This window comes from Rhipicephalus microplus, chromosome X, assembly GCF_043290135.1.
Source record: "Rhipicephalus microplus isolate Deutch F79 chromosome X, USDA_Rmic, whole genome shotgun sequence".
Classification (NCBI taxonomy): domain Eukaryota; kingdom Metazoa; phylum Arthropoda; class Arachnida; order Ixodida; family Ixodidae; genus Rhipicephalus; species Rhipicephalus microplus.
In genome coordinates this window covers 143,173,817-143,194,890 of record NC_134710.1, presented here as the reverse complement: position 1 = coordinate 143,194,890, position 21,074 = coordinate 143,173,817, and the positions used below count along the sequence as shown (strand labels likewise).

The 21,074-nt window shown below is 46.3% G+C and overlaps 1 protein-coding gene across 3 annotated transcripts in view; it reads right to left on the bottom strand.

The window, feature by feature from the left end:
• LOC119176736 (tyrosine-protein phosphatase non-receptor type 1) overlaps positions 1–21,074 on the bottom strand; it is a 108,820-nt gene that overhangs the window by 42,716 nt on the left and 45,030 nt on the right. For all 3 annotated transcript variants that reach the window (XM_037428095.2, XM_037428094.2, XM_075877920.1), the window contains exons 7-8: positions 13,886–14,044; positions 13,494–13,819 (exon numbers count right to left, since the gene is read on the bottom strand). In XM_037428095.2, the coding sequence (XP_037283992.1) occupies positions 13,494–13,819; positions 13,886–14,044 (485 nt within the window). The remainder of the gene's footprint in view (positions 1–13,493; positions 13,820–13,885; positions 14,045–21,074) is intronic.

Sequence of the window (21,074 nt, the reverse complement as noted above, 5' to 3'; positions counted from 1 at the left end):
GAGCAGCATTGGAGATAGGTGGACACTCGGAAGCATCAGGACGGTAGGGAAGTAGGGTATCAATTGTATGGGAAGGCTCACGTCCGTAAAAAAGAAAGAAAGGTGAGAATCCCGTGTTGGTTTGTATTGCGGTGTTATAGGAAGTCCCACCCGAGGATGACGTCATGCAAACAGACAGGGAGAACAATAAACTCCACGATGTAAAGAATGCCTTCGATGGAGACTCTTGCAGTGCAGGCTGCGAGAGGCGTTACTTGCTGTGCACTTGCGGTGTGAAGCGACAGTCCCGAAAGCGGCATCGTTACTTTGCGTAATAAACGGCAGAGATTAGCAGCAATAACAGAAACAGCGGCGCCGGTGTCCACAAGGGCGAAAGTACAATAACCTTCAACAGTTACTGCGACCACGTTAGCAGGAGAGGAGCGAGGGCTTAGACAGTTCGAAAACGGCGCAGTTCTTGCCTCCTGAACTGTGGTGCTTAGTTTTCCTGGTCGGAGGGTCCGGGCCGGCGACGCATGGGGGAGGGCGACTGCCGACGAGGAGAGGGTGTGCGATGCGACTGAAAGTCAAGGTGGTCAGTAGGGGCATAACGAGGTGGCGAGACCGGCCCGTATTGGACGAAGGCTTGGCTGCCGGGATGCGACGACCGGGCATAGTTGCCGAACGTCTGAAGTCGACGGCGGCAGTAGCGAGCAACGTGTCCGGGACTGACGCAGGCGTAGCAAATCGGTCGGTTATTGGGCGTCCTCCAGGAATTGGCGACTGGTGCTGCCGCCCAAGGTGCAGTATAAGCAGCCGGGTGTGCGGGCTGTGAGCGCGTGGTGTAGGGTGGTTGCGGGAGCCTACGTACAGCGTCTGCACATGTGAGCGGCGTGGCTACGGGCTGCATCTCTTGCGAAAAGGCGACAGGAGGAGCCACAGGCTGCGCTGCATAGGTTAGGGGCGCGGCCACAGGCTGAACGGCTGGCGGATAGGCGACAGGAGCGCCTACCGGCTGTGCGACACCCGGGCAGTTACCACGGCTAGATAGAGGTGGCTCGTAGTGCGCAAGAGGAACAGCTTGTACAACCTCATCCGATATAGCAGTGCGAAGCGCGGCAGGTAGACGAGTGGTGGTCTCGTGAGTAAAGGGCACTAGGGAAAGTTGGCGGGCGACTTCCTCACGGACGAAGGCTTGGACTTGCTGAAGCAATGGTGAATTGTTAGGCATGGAGTCGAAACTGGACAGCGACTCACCACTAGGCTGAGGCTGCCGAGTCAGAGTGCGTTGCTTCTTCAACTCGTCGTAGCTCTGACACAAGCTGACGACTTCAGAAACTGTGCTTGGATTCCTAGCCAAGAGCATTTGAAAAGCGCCATCGTCGATGCCCTTCAGGATGTGTTTGACCTTGTCGGACTCGGGCATGGTGTCATTCGCGCGTCGAAGAAGGTCGACGACATCCTCAATATAGCTGGTAAAATTTTCTCCAGTCTGCTGAGAGCGGACGCGCAAGCGCTGTTCTGCTCGCTGCTTGCGGACAGCCGGCCGACCAAACACTTCGGCATATGACGTCTTGAAGACGCTCCATGTGGGAATGTTGTGTTTGTGCTTGTTAAATCACAATTCTGTGACGCCAGTGAGATAAAATATGACGTGGCCCGGCTTGTCCGCTTCATCCCACTTGTTATTGGCGCTCACCAGCTCGTAGTGGTCGAGCCAGTCTTCCATGTCGGTACCATCCGCACCGCTGGCTGAAGACCTTCGGGTCCCGTAGCCTAGGATGGCCGGGACAGTTGAACTGGGGCGACGACGCCGATGGGTTGGCGTTGTTAGTCATGACGGGCTGTAGCGTGCGGCTTCGCAGCTCCAGGGTGTAGCGACGGGGATAAACAGCACCTCCACCAAATGTGAAGAAGTTTATTAGTAGTTAACCACAACGGCAAGACAGCGTGATGAACCGTCCAGCAGAGACCGGCACAGCAGCGAGTGAAGCACGAGACGAGAGAGCCGGGCGTTGGCGATGCTGCTCTCTGCAGGCACATCATCTTCTTCTCAGAAGTTATAAAATTTGAAGCCAACTTTTCTGAAGCGACATACTCGCAGGTACTATAATTAATTTAGATGCGTTAGAAAAGTGTAGTTCTTCCAGATCTATTAGTTGTGATCTTGTAGGATCCGAGTAAAATGCGCTCACAATTCTTACTTTCGCGAAAACTGATTGGTGTGCAAGGTTCCATCTCGGGTAAGACAATACCAAAAATTTGCAAGGGCTGCAGGTATCTGAAAGCAAGGTCGGTAAGTACCCGGTGCGTACACACCAGACGGATATTAAAAGAAGATTTCGCGGGTCACACAAAGATACTCGCACTCAATAGTAACTACCGCAAGCGCACCGCGCATGCGATTCTATGGGCGCTCGCGAAAACTGTCCCCCATTGGTGGCGCCGCAGCGGTGGTTAGGGAACTAGACCTCTCACGCCGGTTTTGGAGCACGCGGCGGGCTGTTCCCGTGCGCCTTTTTATCCAGCGGCCGTGATGATGATGATTATGATAATAATAATAATAATAATAATAATAATAATAATAATAATAATAATAATAATAATAATAATAATATCGCATGAGTGGCCTGGCAAGCATCTGGTGTTGGCAGTTCTAGCCTATACAAGCAGCCTAGACCAACCAAACAGCCTTAGGCCGAGCCAAAATCATGGCCAGGACAAACATGCATAAATTTAGACAGACGTGATCAATGTTGTGGTTCAAAAGTCAGATATGCCGTGTGATATATAGAAGCAACAGACATTAAAATAGTGCATGTACCAACTTGAGAGCTAAGGAATGCTTTAGCCAATGTGAAGGACAAGTTGCCAAGCAGATATTTCCTTGGTTTTCTTTATGACATAGGTTGCCACAATTGTGACAAGTACATCGGTGAAACTCATGATTTCAAGAAAAGAGTTAAACAACACAAATATGACACCACGAAATGACGCGTGGCCTCAACTGCCCCTGCTGAAAATGTGGAATCTACAAACCACCAAGGGGGGGACTCTAGTAAATACGTCACAGTGTGGGGGGGGGATCGTATGAATGTTGCGTGATTCGGTATGGTTTTGCAATGCTTAATTGTTATTCAATTTCAAATGCGAAGCATTTCTTAGCGAACTTCGGCAACTTTGAGCATATCTATCTATTCATCTATCTGTCTAGATAGAAATGTGGGGTTTAACGTCCCAAAACCACCATATGATTATGAGAGACGCCGTAGTGGAGGGCTTTGAAAATTTTGACCCTCTGGGGTTCTTTAACGTGCACCCCAATCTGAGCACACGGGCCTACAACATTTCCGCCTCTATCAGAAATGCAGCCGGGATTCGAATTCGCGACCTGCGGGTCAGCAGCCGAGTATTTTAGCCACTAGATTACCACGGCAGGGCTATCTATCTATCTAGTATCTATCTAGCTGCCTACAACTTTTAGCTCTTCTGGCCGTTTCGATAATGATATCGATACGGAAATTGGTATGGCATAACATGACTGTACGACAAGCATAAGTGACTATTCATAACATGAAAATCATGACATGTATGCCATGAATGTCATGATTTACATTTCATGGTCTTGCTGCTCTCACAAAGTGGTTTAGTTATGACATGTTGCAAAACTTATGGTATGACATGACTGCATGACAAACACAAGTGACAGACCCTAACATGAAAATTATGACAAGCGTGTCTCATTTAAAAACATGACTACATGCCACACTCATGATGCGCTCGCAGTTGTTTCGCTAGCTTCACATATACCACATTTGGTATTACTGGACGTGAATGGATCTCAAAGGTATGTGACTGGTGCAAACATGGTAATCATGCCATGCATGTCATGTAATAACGTGACTGTGTGCCACACTCATGATGCGCTCGTGGCCATTTCACTGGCTTCACATATGCCAAACTTGGTAATACGTCATGTGAACGGATGACGAAGGTATGAGACTGGTGCAAACATGATAATCATGAGATGCGTTTCATGTAAAAACATGACTATATGCCACACTCAAGGCGCCAATACACTTCGACGTGACCCGGCGCGCGTGCATGCCGGAGTTTGTTTTGTCACGTCACGCCGGCGATGCCACACCTGGCGCCGATCTGCCCGCCATAAGCTCGCAGGTGCGCACCCGGTGCCCCTCTATCGCGAACAGAGGCATACGCGTTGCTGTCTGGGTAACGTCGTCGGCACGAAATGCAGCATGTCGCATTTCTAGCCGGTTCCCGCTGGTTGCAACAGGCGTCAGACTATAGAGTGCTCGCGTTTTGCTAGCATAGCGTCGCTACGACCAGCGTGTGCGCACGTCAATGTTACGTCGGAGTATGCTGGGCCCTTCATGATGCGCTCACCACCATTTCGCTAGCTTCACATATTCCATATTTGGTATTACGGGACACGAATGGGCGACGAAGGTATGTGACTGGTGCAAACATGATAATCATGAGATGCGTGTCATGTAACAGCATGACTACATGCTACGCTGATGATGTGCTCGCGGCCGTTTTGCTAGCTCCGCATATACCATATTTGGTATAGCATGACACGAAGGGACAATGGTAAATGACACGTACAAACATGATAATCTCGACATGCATGTCATGTAAAACATGACTACATGCTACGCTGATAGTGCACTCGCGGTTGTTTCGCTAGCTTCACATATATAATTTTGGTGTTACTTGACATCAATGGATGACGAATGTATATGACTGGTGCAAATATGATAATACAGTAAAAGCTCGTTAATTTGACACCCGTTAATTAGGAAATTCGGATAATTCGGACGGCTTTATTGGTCCCGGCCAAAGTGCATGTTAATCTATGGGACCAAACCTTCGTTATTTCGTCGGAATTCGGCTCCGCACCGCTTAATTCGGACAAATGCTGACGGCTGCTGCTACACAAAAGTGTGATAAAGCAGCACTGGCACCACTGGAGTGAAACCGAAACCTGAGTGGCATCGCTTCATCATCAACTAGTGGAGGGGATCGCAGCGTCACTGAACGTCGGCGTCTTCTTTCTTCTCCACTCAGCGTCTCCGACGCCATTTTCCCTTGTGTTGTCGTGTCGGAACCATCTCTTCTAGCGGAGTTCTCTGTTTCTTCCATTGTGACCGTATTTGCATGCCACCACCATCGTGCACTACAGTGATGGCAACGCCGAAAAAGCGGCAGAACTACGACGCGAGGAACTTGGCGACTAAAGTGGAAATTTTGGAAGCACTTAAGAACGGCGAATCGCGACAGCATGTTATGACCAAGTACAACGTGAAGCGGAGCACGTTGGGAACGTACGTGAAAAATGAACAACAGATTCGACAAGCCTTCGAAAGCGAGAAGTTTCATGCCTCTAGAAAGCGGTTGCGAACCGCAGCTCATCCCCAGCTTGAAGAAGCTTTGCTCCGGTGGATTACTGACTGTCGCAACGCGCATTTACCTTTAAGCGGACCTCTCATCATGGCACAAGGTGAGAAGTACGCTGCAATGATGAACATTGAATCGTTCAAAGCGTCAGAAGGGTGGTTTGCGAGGTTTCGAGAGAGACACGAACTTGTGTTCAGGAGTGTGTGCGGCGAAAAGGCCAGTGTTGACGAAAGCGTGAGCACCGAGTGGAGAAATGTGAAGCTGCTGGAGCACATCGCCCCATATGAACCACGTGACGTGTTCAATGCAGATGAAACTGCTCTATTTTTCAGAGCTCTGCCCGACAAGACAGTAACTTTCAAAGGGGATGCGTGCATTGGTGGCAGGAAGTGCAAGCAAAGGATAACTGTGCTTCTTGCCGCCAATATGACTGGCACGGAGCGCTTGCCACTACTTGTCGTCGGGAAGGCGCTTAAGCCACGCTGTTTTAAGAACGTCAAAAGCCTTCCTATCGAGTACACAGCGAACAGGAAGGCATGGACGACATCGGACATTTTTTGCGGCTGGCTGCAGCAGTTGGACCGGCACTTCACGTCGAAGAACCGCAAGATAATTATGGTTGTTGACAACTGCAGTGCCCATAACTGTACAGTCGAACTGAAGAGCATCAAAGTAGTTTTTTTGCCGCCCAGCACTACGTCTGCTCTTCAACCGATGGACCAGGGTAGCGAACAGGAAGGCATGGATGACATCGGACATTTTTCGCAGCTGGCTGCAGCAGTTGGACCGGCACTTCACGTCGAAGGACTGCAAGATAATTATGGTTGTTGACAACTGCAGTGCCCATAACTGTACAGTCTAACTGAAGAGCATCAAAGTAGTTTTTTTGCCGCCCAACACTACGTCTGCTCTTCAGCCGATGGACCAGGGTATCATTCACTACGTGAAGACGAAGTACCGCAAGCACCTGCTAGAGCGAATGATCCTATGCTCAGAAGCTGGAAAGTTGTATCAAGTGGACTTACTCGGCGCAGTGCACATCATCGCCCACATGTGGAAAAACACTCCGCCGCAAGTCATCGCCAACTGTTTTCGGCACAGCGGTTTTGTGAGGCCCGAGCATGCAGCAGTAGCTGACGATGGCATCGACGACGACTGCCCGACTTTCGATGCTGTCTTTCCCACAGATGTGACCTTTCAGGACTACATCGCGATTGATCATGGTGTCGCCACAAGTGGTCTCCTGACCGATCAAGAGATTATTAATGATGTCACGGGTGCCCATGAAGACCACGATTCCGACAAAGAATCATGCGAGGAGATACAGCCGCGACCTCATCGCACCTCACGGGAAGTCTCGGAGGCGCTGTTAATATTAGAGGACGCTTGCCTGAACACTTCCAACAGCTTGCGTGCTGTTGGCCATTTGGAACAGTTAAGAAAAATTGTGATGTCAGCCGGAGCCTGCGCGAAAACGCAGACGACAATTACAAAATACTTCAACAAATAAAGGTATGCTTCTGCAGCTTGATTTTTAATACTTCAACAAATAAAGGTATGCTTCTGCAGCTTGATTTTAAATGTTGTTTTCCCTATTCATTCGTTAATTCGGCATTCGGTTAATTTGGACAGTTTTTCCGGTCCCGTGAAATCCAAATTAACGAGCTTTTACTGTAATCATGACACGCATGTCATGTAAGAACATGACAACATGCCATGCTCATGATGGGGCTCGTGGCCAATTCACTAGCTCCACATATACCAAATTTGGTATCACGCGACGTGAATGGATGACAAAGGTAAATGACACGTCTAAACATTATAATAATGACATGGAAGTTATGTGCAGCATAATTTATCTCGGCCTCGTAACGTTGTGCCGATTTTAAAATGACATATCAACCTTCCTCATTCGTGTTTCTCATATCATCGATTTCCACTGTATGTGGGCTCTGCCAATTTTTTATTATTTGTATTTATTGAATCAAGGAGAAGCGTTGCCTTCAAGAAGTGGTGGGACACTGACGCTGATTTGTGCCCCACTACTGGTTGAAGGTACTGCTGCTTCCACCTCATCTACTCGAGTCAAGCAAAGCGTCAAGTCAAGCGAAAGCCAGGTAAGGACGCCCTAGACTGAATTCCGAACGCCCGATCCAGTGCATGTATATATACGAGGTGGCCAGTGAACGGTTGTGCAGCGCGAGCAGTTGGTTTTTACTAGCAGAAGCTGCCTGTGTACGCCTTGCTAGGAGAGGGGGGGGGAGTCGGCACGAGACGCGAGCATGCGCAGTAGGAGTGTAGACACAACCGCCGATGCCAGATTTGCGAGTAGGTGCGACTATAAAATGCTCCGCATTTAGAAGAAGCTTGCATCATGCCTGCACCTCTGGAATCCAGATACAGACGACTGTACATACTCTGAGCAGGAGTGTTGGGAGAGAGAAAGAGAATAAACATTTATTGATAACAAATGCACACTGAGCCTTCTTTGGGTGGGGCCCTCAGTCCAAGGGGAGTGTTGGGACACTCTTGACAATGTACTCTCGCTGCTTACGTTGGGAATTTAGGCGTACTTAATCTTACGGCTTTTATTGTGAACAAGGCTCTCTCCCTTATCGGGTGCCAAAACGTCAGTAAAGTTTGTGTTCTGTGGGCCAGTGTATCCTTTTGCGTTTACACTAAGAAGGAACAGTTATGCACTGTCTTTTTTTTTTTTTCACAGCTCTTCCAGCAGCTCACCGTATCTGCAGTTGAAAGAGACTTTTTAAGCTTTGAACAATGATAATGCTTATTTTTATGACGGTGACACGAAACTGCTGTCAGTTTCGACTACTTGGCCTGGTTTTCCAGAAATTCCCCCACTTTTCGATGACTTTTCCAGAAGGGCACAAATTCCCTGACTTTTCCAGGTTTTTGAGGTTGGTAGACACCCTGAGTGGAGTACACTTATAACGATATATCAGACATAAAGATGAACTATGGCACCATTTACTTTTATATGCTTTCTATGGTAAAATAAACCACTAATTACAATGGTCTAGTACCGCGATATTATAGCAATTAAATCCGGCTATAGCACGCGCGTAAAATGGCTCTCCACACCAACGGCATGCACCACTATGTACCCCACACCCCATACGCTCCCCCAGAAAAAGGGTCTACTGTGCCCTTACAAGGATAGAGAGAAGGAGGAGCTTTCCTTTTGTATTTCCAAAGCAATGCCAGGAGAGGCCTGCAAAGTTCCCGTTGACAAAGAGCTGACGGAGTTGTGGTCGGTACTTAACGAAGATGCTACATGCAGACAATGTTTCGGAAACACTTAAGTGCCTCAGTGATGAAGTGATCGTTGCACATACACGTGTTGGGGACAGCGGTGAGAGCGGCAACTGCAACGATGTGGCTGAGCAGGCTATCCAGGTGCTATTATCAAAGGAGGCCCAGCGGATGATAGTCTTTTCTGGACTTAGTTTTCGCAAAGGACCTCCTGCTTATCTACAGGGAGCACCTTGGTGCTTTTGAGAAAGATGTGTGCAAGCTTTGCCGGTAGCAATCAAAGCTGTCTATGATTTTTCTACAAAAAAGTACAGTTACACTATCTTACTCACAAGCAAAGAAGTTTGGACTTTTTTTTTTTGTCTTTCTTTTCTCAACCCGCTTAGAACAATTATTGGCTATAACGATGGCATTACGTCGGCCCTTGAATATTGTTAAGTGGACAGCACTGTACACATACCTACCCAGCGAGTGGTGAAAATACGCGCTTCAGAAAGGTTCTACAGATGGCACAACCACTAGAATCACTCTAAATCATGCAAGTTTTGCACTTCAGCATGAATTTTTTTCACCCCAAACTGAAGAGTGTACAAGTACTTCAGTAATGCTGCACTGTAAATGACAGTGAAAGGGTTTCAAATTTGTTCATGAATATCTTGAATTATGTGGAACTTGGGCGATTTCTCAAAAAATCAGACTCCCATAAATAGGCCCGTACAACTTTCCAAAATAAACAACTACCTTTAGAGTCAATCATTAAAAAGTTGATAATTTTTTTTATTTAGTGTCGTCAACGTCATTTTAGCTGGGGCAAAGCATTTCCATCTCAGGATTGACTATGTGTATGAAAATGACTGGATTATGACTGTCAATGAATTTTTATAAAAATGTGTACTGCCAAAAACAAAACACCCTGTTCACAGCTTTTCTTTTCCCACAGAAGCCTCTCCAATATTTTTGGGCATTCTGCAAAGCATTATCAGATGAATCAGCATGCTTCTGTAGGACGGATAATAGTTCGCATGATGCAAGCATGCATGATAACAGCAGCAAGGCGATGCTGACAGTACTATGAAAACAACGTAATGAGTGATCTTTTGCATTTATTTGCACAAAGAAACGTTACAAGTTAGAATATGTTCCATTGTGCCTAAGGCTGCTTACAAAAGTTTTAAGGGATATCTCTTCCATTGAGCACTGCCATCTTGGTGTGGTATTAAAGCTCATACTTTGCTCTTTCTGTTTCTACCCTCATTGCATACAACAGCTGTGCACAGAAAAACGAGTCAAGAAAATAAGGAATTATGATAAAGGCAGGTCTGATGAGGTTCGCAATATATGCAGACCTCCAATTGGCTGTGGCGATTGGCGCACATACATCACCAGCAGAGAGCTAGACTTTACACCTACTTTGAAAACTTCACCGATATGCCGCTTCGTTGTAAAGCAACTTCCAGATGGTAAACACGGAGGCGCTGCTAGGAGACATTGGCCTCCAAATGCACAAAATGCACAACCCTCCAGCAAACAAGGCAGAACAAAATGAAGTCGAACATTTTATGCAATGTGGTACAATATCCGCAACTGAGCAAAGCCCTGTGGTCATGCGCTATGCGGAAGTCATGCGCTATGCGGGATAGATAAGCCAGAATGCTGATATGCCTGCACTCACTTCAGCACTTCACTGGCCTTGCTGCAGAAAGTTATAGGGCAGACTCGGATACTGTACCCAGAAACATAGCCTTTGAAAATGGTAATTGCCACTCGGAGAAAACTACCACTGAGATGTAAGCTCTTACTCCTAGATATGGGTGGTCCCAAAGAAGGCCGTTTTTCCCGCCTTAACTTGGTTGCTTAATTCTATGACCTTTCCCGGTGGCATAAAATCACCAGATTTTTTTTCCCATTTTTTCTGGTTCACTCGTTCCCTAGATATCATGGAAATCTGTATTTTCTCTGAAAAACAGGCATGCTTATAGCCAAAAGGAAGAAAAAAACAAAAAAACTTTTTACTGCTGCCTCTGCAATATACACACACTTTCAGTGCACTTGATTTGAAATTACTAGAGCCTGCTTGAACATAAGTGTGTTTTTCAAAGATGAGCTTGCTGATACAGTTGAATGCAAGATGACAGTTGTCAAGCTGTGTAATATGTGGAAGTATGTACAAAGTATGCTCTGAAGTAAAGCTTCAGCTGCTCCAAAAGCTGCGCTCTAATGGCTTTGATCAATCACATCCCTGCTACAATGAAATCTGGCGAGTTCAGTGCAAACACAATGAAAAGGTGTTGTGCTCAAAATCCAGAAGTATTATTTGCAAAAAAATCAACAAAAACGTTCGTGATGTCTTTCATAGATACCCATAACGGCAGCCCATTGCACCAAAATGTCTGGTTCCTATTATACAGGGTATTTCACATGCAAAAAACCAAGAATTCAAGCACAGTTCGGCAAAATTACAGCCCTCTCACATGGAGCACCTTGAAACGATGATATGGAAGATAAAGGCTGAGGCAGAGGAGTGGACAACTCATCTGGCTTTCCTCGATGTGTGTGTGCACACCTAAACAACGCAATATGGCACGAAAATCTCTGCCGATACGCAGGATTTGTTGTAACAAGAAGCCGATTCTTCCTAGTTGTGTGCAAGACCAACTAGTATGCTGACATCACTGCCACAGAGCTTAATGTACCATAAGCACACATTCACCATAACAGGGTTGGTTATGTACACTTCATTCCTTCACCGCACACAGGCGTGGCGATGGAAACCTGCTTTTGTTTGAACTTCATGAAAATGTGAGGAAACTGTGCAGCACATTTAGCGGTTTCGCACTAACAGGCAGCATGAACGGCAGCAAAGCATGTTTGCGTGGAAAGGCTTGCAGTAAACTCGCAACTGCACTAGGATACATGCACAACTGAACAGATAGCTGAATGACTAACAGTTGGGCTTGTTGGTTCCCGTGCTCTGTGTTCATTCATGCCTTGCACTCTGTGCTTCATCTTTTTTTTTTAGTCCCCACCTTCTTTGTGCAATTAAACACTTAGCTAGATGAAGTTGCTGATCATAAAGGGTTGTCCGTGATCAAGTTGTACTCGGGCATTTGCCGCATCACACCGTGATAGTACACCCTCCACATTTTCAGCTGGTTAATCCCAAATCATTTGGGCATTGCAGAAAAGCTGACTTTTAGACAATGCGACAGCCACATGTAGACCAGCTCATAAAAGCACTGGCTGAAGCCTATGGGATAACAGGTGGGGGCTACAACAAATGCATTTCCTGACCTTAAATTTGAGCAGAAGCTTCGAAAAATCGGATGCTGAAGAGTCTGTGTGAAAAATTTCAAACATTCTTAAACATAGACGTTCTATGAGGCTTGTGACAGTGCTGCGAGAGCATCCGGAATTTCACACATGTTGAAAAAATATGCAGTTGAAATACCCATATACGATGAAATATTTATAATTAGGGGTCCTGAAATTCGCATGGTGTCTTTCGGAGTTTAATTTCTTAAAGAAAATTCAGTGTATTTTAAAATTTATTTCTCGTAAATTTCAAATTCTCTGAAATTTGACATTAAAGTTATTGCAATATGCACTTTTATTTCCAATGAAAATGCATTGCGTTGTTGCCAATAATCTTGTTCCTTCATCCTTTTTCTTTTCACTTGTTTATTTACAGTGTTAATAAGGCTGTGGATCTGCACTGCTGTGAACTCACTAAAGTATACCTTTGACGGGTGCAGGAGCTAGTCGAGCCTGTTCTAAGGTTTTTCTACCAGCGTCTCTCGTCTTCTTCATGCAATATAAAGGGCCTATTATTATGTATTATTATTCTCAATACTCTAGAATCCTAAAATAAATATCTGTACACGAATGCATGCAAACACACCAAGTCTATTTCAGATGTCTGAAAGGTTTGAACTCACAAATACACATACATTCAAATACCTCAATACGAAACACCTACGTTTGTTCACATAACAACCTTTAAGCTAGCTGTAACAAATGTGAACGTACGTTACGAGATTGCTGCCGCTGATGGAGAGAACTCCTTTCAATAGATGATTCTTGGCTTTGAACATACCCTTTTAACATTGAAAATGTCCTTTTAAAATTGAAATTTATCAGATAAATCTGAACTTTTAAAAGTTTTACCAGAGAGAGTTTATCCAAAAACACGGAGTCCGAATAATAATGTTAAAAATAAAAGTTACAAGACTTAAATTTATTCTTAAATATTAAATTTGATTGATTGATTGATATGTGGGGTTTAACGTCCCAAAACCACTATATGATTATGAGAGACGCCGTAGTGGAGGGCTCCGGAAATTTCGACCACCTGGGGTTCTTTAACGTGCACCCAAATCTGAGCACACGGGCCTACAACATTTCCGCCTCCATCGGAAATGCAGCCGCCGCAGCCGGGATTTGAACCCGCGCCCTGCGGGTCAGCAGCCAAGTACCTTAGCCACTAGACCACCGCGGCGGGGCTTAAATATTAAATTTGTTCAAACCAATCATTCTGGTGCTAAAACAGAAGTACCATTTCACTGACACCACTGTAGTACTGTCTAAGCAAGAGATAAACAAGCAGACAGTCATTCTACCGAGATGCCGCTGGAACACAGTTTCTGTCCAACTAGATCTATATCACTACATAATATATATACTATTTCCTACAGCCCAAATCCTTAAGCAGCAAGTAACAACTGTGCTCAGATTCAAAACAAGCACAGCTGCTACTTGAGCCTGCCTCTTGATCACATGGGCACTATGTTAAAGTGCCAGAAGTAAAATGTGAAGATCCGTACCTTTTCCTCGGAGGTATATCCAGTGCACCAGGTTCACCTGCTAGAAGATCCTTTGCTTCGCTTGAACTGTTTGAGTTCTCCTCAGAGGAACGCTTGAGCCGAGGTGGCAGCGGCGGTGGAGAGTCCCCGGCCCCAATTAAGAGCCTGCTGCTGCCTTCACCATTTTCACCGGCATATTTTCCACCACCCATAGTGTCCTCATCATCACCTTCATCCTCATCATCTGAAGAATCAGTTGCCTCAGAATCGGAGCTCTCCTCAGTGATACCATTGCGCTCGGGACTTCGCTTTATCACCCGCTCATCAACTGTGGGGTGGGCATCCTTCTGCAAGAAAAAAAATTCCCCATTAGGCTTCTGATGCATTGACAAAAGACGCAAAGTGGTACCTACCTGCTGGCAGCAGGACAAGGCCCGAGCGCCCTCCAGGATGGCCAGGTAGGAGAAGCGCAGCTGGTCTGGTGTCTGGATCAGACCCATGCGGTACTTGCGCATCTCCAGCAGCACTTCCTGCACGTCCACCCGGTCAAGGCGGCCCCCATTGGCTTCAATCTGTAAAGCATTTTGTCTTTGTTAAGACATCTTTACCACGAACAGTGATGTGATTGGCCCAAGCCACTTTGGAGCAGCTTCTGGAGCAGCTAAAATCATGTTTTGGAGCAGGTCAGCATGGTTTTAGAGCAGGCGTACGCGTACGGTATCGCATAGTGCGACGGCAAGTGATGACCATTTGCACAAAGAATAAAACCTTGATTCAATGTTACATACGCAAACCATACGCAATGTTACATATGACAAAGATATGAAGCCCAAACTACAAATTATGCATGGCAATAAAAAATTTTAAGAAAAACCTACACACGCCCTCTCATTTGAGAAGCTTAAACACCAGTTTAGAAATCCCCGAGAGAAATGCGACGCCGCTACCACGGAGCTGGTAAATGCATATGCGTGTGCGATCGGCTCGGCTCGCTTGCAGAAATTATAAGGTTAGTTTCGTGCACAATAAGGGTTACGTAGGGTAATAAGATATCAATTATCGGCCAAGGTTTTTAACGCAAAACGCAAAACCTAAGTACGGCCGCAAGCACTATCTCTGCGGGGCAAAATCGCAGTCGCAGCCGGGCACTGATATTTGCGCGCGCTTTCGACGCAGGCAAAGTTGATAGCGATAATCTGTTGCGGGGGCTTCGCGGAACCTTGCTGCGCATGCGCTATTTTAGAAATTTCAGTTTAACAGCCATGAATTCACGCCGCCTCATTTCGTTGACGCGCTTCACGAGCAGTACATGCATCACGATGCCCGTCTCTTCGGGCCGCGAGACGGACGGTCGCTACCACGGTAGCTGCGAGGCGCACTGCACGGAATAAACTGAGTCTCGGAAGGGGGGTTCAAGACTGCTGCGAGGCACCAGCCGAAACTTCACAAACAAATAGGACAACGCAACCTTTCGAAGCTTTCGAACGGCAACCCGCCATTTCCGATGTTGCATGCGGCCATGCGGCCATGGAGGCTTCAGCAGTTGAGCGTCTCTGCGTCACTAGTAGTGACTCACTACCATCACAAGAGCCTCCTAGCGAGCAAGGCTGCTCTCGCGGCGAGCCTGCCAGCAACCATGGCAGTTCACGAATGGCTCCAGTTTCGGTTTCAGAACTGGCAGTGCAAATGGCAACTTCTGGCGCAGACTCGGCGCAGATTGCTCATATTTGACCAGAATGGCGCAGGCTAGCGCAGGATTCGCCTTTCGGCGCAGTTCGGCGCAATTGGCGCAGCTATCACATCACTGCACGAATTCCGCAAAAATTGAATAAGTGGGCATTCAATGTTAAGTTGCACAAGAAAATATGGGATGAACACATGGGCATCACGTGCTCCTTTTGAGAGCCAGATGATGCAAGAAAAAAAATAACAAGAGTGAAAATAACGCTCATTTTTCTTCGTTTCTTCCCACAAAGCGAGAGGCTGATTGCCTGCAAATGAAGATGTTTATATTCCTTTCAAGTATTGGTCCAGCCAGTTTTTGATTTGGAGCAATTTTTGGAGCAGGAAAAAGTCTGTTTTGGAGCAGGTTTGGAACAGCCAAAACGGGATTTAAAGATGACATGGAGGAAGACATGTCTAAATTTTCAGCAAAAATTCTGATTAGATTGCTAGCTGGAAATACTACTGTGATGTAAACAAGAAGGCAAAGTAAACATCCAGAGAGCAGCCATTAATCACGTTCTCAGCACGAAAGTGTGTAACAGTCTGGCTTCACTGACAAAGCAAGCATAACATATATGGTTTCTGCAAATGACAGATATCACAAGGCCATTAAAAAATTATAACCGAAAAGCCAGCTGTCTAACAATTAAAGACGAGGAAAAAACTTGTAAATGAGAACATACTGTTTGTAATTGCCTGCATAGATAGCACATTCAATAATCTCCACAACTTACTGCATGACGCTCCATTGTACTCAATAAATATTTGAAGCATGAGCACCGACTGATATTCTCCTTTCACTAGCAAATACTTTTTGGGTGAGCACTTAAGGGGAGATGCGAGTCGAAAAATCGCGTTTTTAGCGAAATTTCTTGTATTTCTGATTTTTATTGCATTGTAATATTCAAACCTTCTTCTTTCATCTGTGAAAATTTCAAAACTAAATTTGAACCGCAAAATGCAAAAAAATGTGTATGAAGGCATCGCGGTGGCTCAAAATTTCGTGAATTTGCGCCGATATTGGCCATCTTTGACTGCGCGCTGCTCCCCGTCGGAGTGCCGCCCGCCATCGCGATCGGTTCGGAAAGTTGCGTCCGGCCTTCTTCTTACAGCTCCGACGACCACCAGTTTCGTACGTGGGCGAAAAAAAAAAAAAACGAGGCCTTTTTATCACGTGGTTTGAGCGGTTTGAAACGCGCGGCACCCTAAGCCGCATCGCCATTGGCTACCGAGTCATTGTCAGCTGTGTTGGTGGCGGCCATCGGCATTTGGTCCGTCTGCTTTTCTGCGCGTCTACGCATATTTCCGCGATGACAAGCCCGAAAAAGTGCAACGTGAGACCGCAGAAGTTTCGAACGAAGCACAAGTTCAAGGGAAGGCGGCGTAAAGCGCCCCGAACGACGGCGACGAACGAGAACGCGCCTACGTGTGCTAGGCCTGAGGGCGGCATCGACGTGTGCGCGAGCGACAGTGGCTGCGATGAAGGGATTGACGCTGCGCTTTCTTTCGTCAGTGCTTCGGAAAAGAAGCTCGGCTTCTTCAAAAAAGACGAAAGACAGCGCGATGAGGTTTGTGCAACGACAGCTTTGTGCGACACCCTCTTGCTGACGGCACTTGTGGCAGGTGCGGCATGCCCTGCTTGCGGTATTCAAAAACTTGCCGTTCGGGAGCCGGCAGAAAAGCGCAAGGGACTTTCGTCGCTCCTCGAACTTCATTGCGAAAACAGCGAATGCTCAGCGACTGTTCTTTGGTGCTCCTATACGTCACTGCGTGTTACAGCGGACGGCAGCAGCCGAGTGAGCCAACGGTGGGAGCTCCCGAGATAGTTTCGCTGTAAATGTGAAGGCGGTGGTGGCTGCACGCGCTGTCGGCATTGGGCATGAGCAATTGTCGAGATTTTGCTCCATTATTGGACTCCCAAAGCCAATGCACCACCGAGGATTTTTTTCGATAGCAAAGAAGGTGCACACCGCTGCCATAGCAGCTGTGAGTGAAAACTTGCGCCGATCCAGAAAGTTGACGAAAGAAGTAGCAGGCGAAACTGATGTGGCTGTTATGTTCGACGGCACTTGGCAGAAGAGGGGCCACAAAAGCCACAACGGGATTGGCGCAGTTATCTCCTTAGATACTGGCCTCTGCTTAGACTTCGAGGTCATATCAAATTACTGCCTGACATGCAGTAGGCACAAGGATATGGGCTCAGACGAGGAAGTGTGGCAGGCATTCCATGGCCCAGTCTGTGAAAAAAATGCAGATTGTTCCTCCCATGCCATGGAAACGGAGGCTGCAATGCGCATTTGGCAGAGAACATTGACTTATGACACGCCACTGCATTTCATGACATTCTTGAGTGACAGTGACAGCAAAGCATATAGTGCAGTTGCAGAGTCAAAAGTCTATGGTGCTGTCAATATAGAAAAAGAAGACTGCACTAATCATGTGGCCAAGAGACTTGGCACCGCGCTACGGAAGCTGCATGTGCCATTACCACGAGGGCAGAAAATGAAAGAGCCAGCCATTCAGAAGCTCCAAACATACTATCAGATTGCCATAACAAGCAACAGGGGGAGTGTACAGGATATGTACACTGCTGTATGGGCTTATTACTTCCACTCATGCTCTACTGACAATGCTGGCAGCCACAAGTTTTGCCCTGCAGGAACAGAGTCGTGGTGCAAACATCAACGCGCTGAAGCACTTGGTGAACCTGCACCACGCCACACACCTCTCCTGACAAAAGCACAGGGATTGGCTGTTTTGCCCATTTATAAGCGGCTAACGGATGAGAAGCTCCTTGCTCGATGCATCAAAGGGAAAACCCAGAACGCATCGGAATCCCTGAACAGCAAAATTTGGCTACTTTGCCCCAAGACTAAGTTTGTCTCCCGAACGGTTGTCGAGACTGCCACAGCTATGGCAATCCTGTGGTTCAACAAGGGTCATGCTACTTTCGAGCACATCCTGGAAGGGCTCAACATACTGCCATCTAGAGATCTAGTTACTTTCAGTGATTCCCGCGATGCGAGGCGCATCAAGAGAATGTCCGAGCGTCTGACAGCTGAAGCAAGGGCCCACCGTCGTCGTGGAGTGAAAAGGGCACGGCTAGAAGAGAGTGCTCGCAAGGACCGTGAGGGCACAACCTATGCTGCAGGACAGTTCTAGTAACTTGCAGTGCTTTTCAAAGTTCTGTTGAACATTATGGCCAAAGATTATGCATTTCTAACAACTCTGTGATAAAAAAAAAAGGTTTCAAACTTTCAAATGCGTTTTTCTCCTTTTGCAGTTTTGTGTGATCGGTGCTTCTTATACACGCTAGTTCGTATACTTAAAATTATCATACCTCTATGAAATTTTGCACATAGCATGATGAAGGCCCATAGAGTGCAAGTATCTGTTCAGATTGTCAGTGCTGCTTGATTATGTTTTTCAAAAATTACATAACATTGAAAGCCCTTGGCAACTAGAGCCATAGTAAATTTTTCTATTTTATTGTTGTATTTCACCTTTTTACACACAAAATTTATATAGTTTTTTGCACTCTTCAGTTCCAAAGGATCATAGTCAGCTATATCTGCATGCTTTATCTCAAATTTTGATAGGTCAGAATTGTTGCATAACAATGGCCATAATTTTTCAGTATCTGACCTGCAGAAAGAAAACCAAGCAATCTACATGAAAATAAATGACATATTTGAAAAGAGGAGAAAAAACTCTATTAGTATGCCAATTTGTGTTAAATTGAGACTCTTATTAAAGAAAATCGTTTTTCGAGTAGCATCTCCCCTTAATTCCAGTTTTCCAAATACTGAAAAAAAAAGGTCTTCTAAAAAGAAAAGTTTTACCAAGTAAATAGGTATGCATGGAGTGTGGTCAGTGATCAAAGTGCAAAGAGGGGAGGGGGTGCTCTTTTTCAAGGCAGCCTTGAGGAACACAAGTCTGCCTGTCAAAACATTGGGATTACCAAGACCTCATGTTCACGAATTTTGTGCGATTACTGGGTATGAGTCGCACAGTCGGTGATCAATTATGGCATCCCACAAAAAGGACAGATGACAAAGGAGAACAGATTGATAAAGTGAGAACAGTGCCGCAGGTAATTTGGGGGGGGGAAGAGAGAGCATCAATAGCTGAACAACCTTCCCCACAATCGCCACCCCTTGGATACACCGTCGATTCTGAAACTGGGTCCAGCAAGCACATTTAACCCCTAGTTCCTACTGAATCCGCTTCCTACAGCGAGCGAAATTCTCTTGTCGCCGAAACGCAGCGTCGTTCGCACTGGATGCGCATCGCACCGCCGAACTCGCCGAACAGCCATAGCGCCACCTGCCAAGTGAACCATGGGGCGAGCGCGGGGTGGATGCACTGTTCACTTGATGATGTCGGCGACTCGTAACTTCAGTGCGCCCGTGAAGAGTTAACCTTTTTGTTTTGCGTGTTCCAACTCAGAAGAGAAAGGCAACTACATATCAAGGTGATCGCGATTTAAGGAGCAAAGCAACATACGCAGAGGGACTCTTACTAACCAGTCCAATCTGAGCTCGTTTCCTATTTTACTCCACAAGTCGTCCTTTAGCAAGCTGTCAATGTGCTTTGCATCAATTCAATTAGCATTTCCACTAAGCACACGTTACTTGACTCTGACATGACAAGAGAGTCAGACTTGGCCGCCATTTTCTCACATTCGTCGACTAGTGCTCCTATTGGTTCGTCGCGAATCGACCTGACGGTAGACGCCGCGAAAATCGATCTGAGAGCAATCGGAAAGGAGAGAGCCCTTTCGGCAAATCTTGCCGCCACCGAATTGGAGGATTTGAAGCACTTTCGGGGGCCAGAATGCTCAGTGTGAATCAGCCTTAAGGGTTCGCTGCCCAAGTGCAAAAAACTAAGGTGACGTCTCGTTTGGTCTTCATTAAGCCACTGCACAATGCAATTAGGTAGTCCGTGAGAAGTGGCTAGTGACAAGTTTACTTTTCGCCTTAGCTTACACTTCTCAGCAACATAACAATGTTAACACTAAGTGCCTTTGGTGAGGTCGTAAACGTTACAAAATGTTTGTTTTCTAGGGACCTCGCTGTGAGATTTATTTGAGACACAGGTGCTCTTCTTATTTCGGTAATTTACAGTGAATCTGTCATTCTCCATAGTCAATAAATTATGTCAATGTGTGGGACTGTGATTGCAACCCCCCTCATAGGTGACTATGAGAGTGCCCCCCCCCTTACCCCCCCCCCCCTTTGTACACGCCCATTGTTGTGGGATGAGTCACCTTTGGAAACCTCTGCCACGTACGTACTGGGTCTGGCAAAGCGTCACGGCTGCTACACGATTATTTTGCAGGTGCTTGTGCGGCCCGTATGTGCGAAAAAGCAAGTGAGAGCAGATGATATTCAACACAACATGCGTCACAGCCTTGTGTGGCCACGTGACCAAGCTACACTTGCACGTCAGCCGAATTCAGCACCCAGAAACTGAAACCAGAAACAGTCCACAAAAGAAAGATGAAATCAATTTATTTAGCGAAAATAAGTGAATCTTGATACATGTATCATGTTTCCTGGAGCTGTAAGAAACGCCTGCAGTAAAGAACGCGCAAGCCACGAAAATCGTGGCACCACCCCTTTAAGCACTACCCGCTGCAGTTGATTTATGTAACAGTGTCCAGGCCGATCATCCTCGTGAGCACCAGTGCTTCATATTAGCGTACTGCTTTTGGTACATTCAAATCTCGTTTTAGCAAACCTCAGATTAATATTTTTCAGATAAACAACTTTTTATAAAACCCCCCTCAAATGTCCATTGGTTTAATTATTCTAAAAATATTTCACGTTCATAAATTCCATAATACCGAATATTTCAGAGTAACATATCGAATTT